The sequence below is a fragment of the Elaeis guineensis genome, chromosome 13 (genome assembly GCF_000442705.2).
Source record: "Elaeis guineensis isolate ETL-2024a chromosome 13, EG11, whole genome shotgun sequence".
In the NCBI taxonomy this organism is placed as follows: Eukaryota; Viridiplantae; Streptophyta; class Magnoliopsida; order Arecales; family Arecaceae; genus Elaeis; species Elaeis guineensis.
The window spans coordinates 65,675,688-65,679,161 of record NC_026005.2 but is presented as its reverse complement, the minus strand read 5'-3'; the positions used below and the strand labels follow the sequence as shown (position 1 = coordinate 65,679,161).

Here is a 3,474-nt window from a genome sequence, read left to right as displayed (position 1 = left end):
TAGACTACCTGAAACATCACAAAAATAATCTTCAAAGATAGAAAACACATTAGTAGTCTCCTTAAATGATTTGTGATAATCAAAATCAATTATTGAAGCAACAGTTCACCTTGTGTTCCACTTTTAGAGTGCATTTGGTTCACTATCTAAATCTAAATTAGAACCATAATGGATTAGAATCAAAATCAGACTGGCCATATCCTTCTATACAATCGTAATAGGATTTAAATACAGGGGAAGGATTGGATTTTGAGAAATTGAAATGAGATTGAGACTCGCCTCAACGAAAGGCCATGGGCTCCCAAAAATATTTACCATTAGAATAATGATAAAAAATAACATATCAAACTAGGAAAGAATGGAAGATCCGATGAAAATGAAATAATAAAGGATATCACGTATCAACCACATAAGATATATAATTTTACAAATTCAACGTCAAGCATTAAGCACTTGCTCGGATAAAATCATCCTTCACCATAGTGGTGAGAAAGTGTGTGTAAATTCTAGTTGGCCCTTCGTGTGTGTGTGTGTGTGTGTGTGTGTGTGTGTGTGTGTGTGAGAGAGAGAGAGAGGTGGATATAAAGTGGAAAATGGGGATTAGAGGCCCGCCCCCCCCCCCTCCCCGCCCCCACCAAAATCTCAAAAAATCTGAGTTTTCATAATATTCATAAACGTTTCTTCTCTACATGATGTGCAATTTATAGTTTCTTATAGCAGCCGTCTATAAGTCTTAGATATCTAAATTTCATACATAATTATAGCCCCTGCCTCGTAAACGTTGTTTTACTATTCTTTGATATCAAAACACATTTATACACAGCCCAAGACTCCAAACATCCAACTGTAGACATGAAATAACAGTGAGATCAAACATGCCAGCACTAAAATTTTTAATTTTTCTTATTTCACAACTCATCAACTTACACCATAGGCATCAAAACCCCATATATAAAACCATGTCCCATCTGAAATATCAAACGAATCAAACAATAAGGCTCACTAGCTATGAGTAGTTAGCATCACGAATAACAATCAAGAAAAAGAGTTAGCATCAAAAATAGATCATAACACCAACAACACAGCCAAAAAGAGCATTGTATCTATCTTCTTTTATTTCCATAATCCCATAATTCATTCAGCCAACCCATCCACGACTCTCAAATTCACAGAACGCTCTACCAAGGAGGGGAAGAAGCATGACCAAAGCAACATCACGGAACAATCTTGTAAACTCTCATCTTATCGATCCAAGAATCGAAAGAAGAAACTGTGTTTCGGAATCCCAAGAACCCATGCTCTTTGCTCTTGTTCATGCTGCCCAGATACATCTCCTCCGCGCCGAACACAGCATCCACAAACCACCAGTTCCCAACGTCCTCCAGCCTCGTCGGTGCGAGCCCGTGCTCCGCCACCATCTCCTCCCACAGCGCTTCTCTCCCCTTCATCGCGTCCTCCAGCTTGAATCGAGCCTCCTCCCCCTGGTATCCGACCCAATCCACTCCAAACGCCCTCGCCAGCAGCGGCCACAGGTGCTTCCACTTGAACACATCCCCGTTGCTACAATTGAAGGCCTCGTTCTTTGCATGCAGATCAACCGCCGCCCAGATCTGTTGCTCGGCGATAAGGTCGGCATCGGAGGCATCGCTGAACCCCTCCCAAGCCACCCGGCTCCCCGGCCACCGGAGGGGAGCCCCCTCTCGCTGGCAAATGGCGGCGTAGACACACAGAGTCCCCACCAGACTAGATGGGGAGAAGCCGAAGATGGTCACTGGGCGGTGGATCGACCACGTCACGGTCCCCTTCCTCTTGGCCACCTCCTCGAAGAGGAGGTCCTCGAGGTCGTAGTAGAAGTTGGGGCAATCCAGCCGCGGGAGAGCCTCACGGAAAGGGGACTCGTGGGCTTTCACCTTGCCATGTATGGACTCGAACGGGCCGACGTAGTGCTTGATGCCAGTCTGGAGGCAAATGTGCCGGAGATTGGGCGCGTTGGGGAGGACGTTGGTGAGCACGTTGCGGAGCATGGCAGAATTGACCTCCCGGTTCTCGGCCTCGGTGGAGCGATTAACCCGTGCCGCGTAAAAAATATGAGTCACGTCCGCGAGAGGAGAGAGCTTGGCGAGGGTGTCTTCGAAGTCGGAGACGTCGCACTGGATGTGCTCGACGGGAAGGCCCTCAGGTTGGGACGGGAGGAAGGCCGGCCGAGGGCGGCGGGAGACGCCGTAGACCTTCCAGGGGCCGCCGGGTGTGTCAGAGAGCGGGAGGATTTGGGCGAGGCTATTGCCAACGATGCCGGTGACGCCGATCACCAGACCGACGCTCTGGAACTTGGGGGCGGCGGCGGCGCCGCCGGACTTGCGATCGAGCTTCTTCTTCGCGGCGCCTATAGCCCCAGCCCACCACCAGCTCATGGCTGCGAGTTCGCCGTTTGCTCTCCCTGGCGTTATTGGATTGTTTAGTTCTTGGGATTTGACGAGATTTAGAGGCGCGGGAGGGCGAGGTTGGTCTGGGCCCACAAAGCCGCTCGAGGATAAGGATGGATGCGGGTGGAACGGTCCGAGTTGTCATCTTGTCTGAGGAAGGAAAGTTGCGTGAAACCGTTTTTTCGCTTTAAATCTCTGTCATGTTTCATCTTCCAGGAAAGCCAGCGAGTCTCTGATCATTGCCTACGTGGATGGTTCGGCCATTCCATGAATTCCCAAAACCACATCATAAATACAAATCATATCTTTCCTAGGTGGAAAAGTTAACAGTATATTAGTTAATCCCTACTATTTTTAAAGAACAGTTCATGCCATTGGGTTTGCTTGGCCCCATCTACATCCACGAAGGCTTTTTCTAAAAGTAGTTTATATTCTAGCTCTTGACTAGCCAGGAAGCGATCCATATATCTATTCGGATTTCCTAAAAGCAAATCACGACTTTTCAAGGAGGTTGGTGCTGGTATATTTTATTAAAAAATGAATGAGCTTCTTGCGAGCTATTTAGCATCAAGGGTTTTTCTGATCAATGCCCTTTAAGCATAGGGTAAAGAGTATCAACATTTTATGATACAATTATCCTTTTTATCTCTATTAGCGCTAAAAGTCATTTTGGGCGGAAAAAATAGGGGGAGAATGTGACTTTTCATTGGATATCTTCTCTATTCAACATGCCTCTTGCTCTTCTTCATATCTTAAATTTTCTTCTTATTTTATTCTTTTTTTGTTGATTTGGTTGCTGCAATTTGGCCATTATTTTAAAGAAGTTTCAAAATGGCTATAATTCTTCATTCTTGAAAATTGGATCAACATCAATTACAAAGATTGGGTGGTTCTTCTCCATTGTAAAATCATAATTCCTAGACTAAAATTCATCAATAATTTGCATTGCATGTGTTTTATTTTCATTACTTTAATACTAAAAGTATTTTTATTCTTTCTTATTTTCTTTATTTTTTGCATTATTTATTTATGTTAATATGTTAATAATGTA

The 3,474-nt window shown here is 44.7% G+C and overlaps 1 protein-coding gene across 1 annotated transcript; it reads right to left on the bottom strand.

Moving 5' to 3' along the window:
- Positions 1 to 974: 974 nt before the first annotated feature.
- Positions 975 to 2,467, bottom strand: LOC105032502 (3-oxo-Delta(4,5)-steroid 5-beta-reductase). The gene has a single exon (XM_010906959.3). The coding sequence runs from the start codon at positions 2,409 to 2,411 to the stop codon at positions 1,215 to 1,217; it is 1,197 nt and encodes a 398-aa protein (XP_010905261.1). The 5' UTR covers positions 2,412 to 2,467; the 3' UTR covers positions 975 to 1,214.
- Positions 2,468 to 3,474: the final 1,007 nt, after the last annotated feature.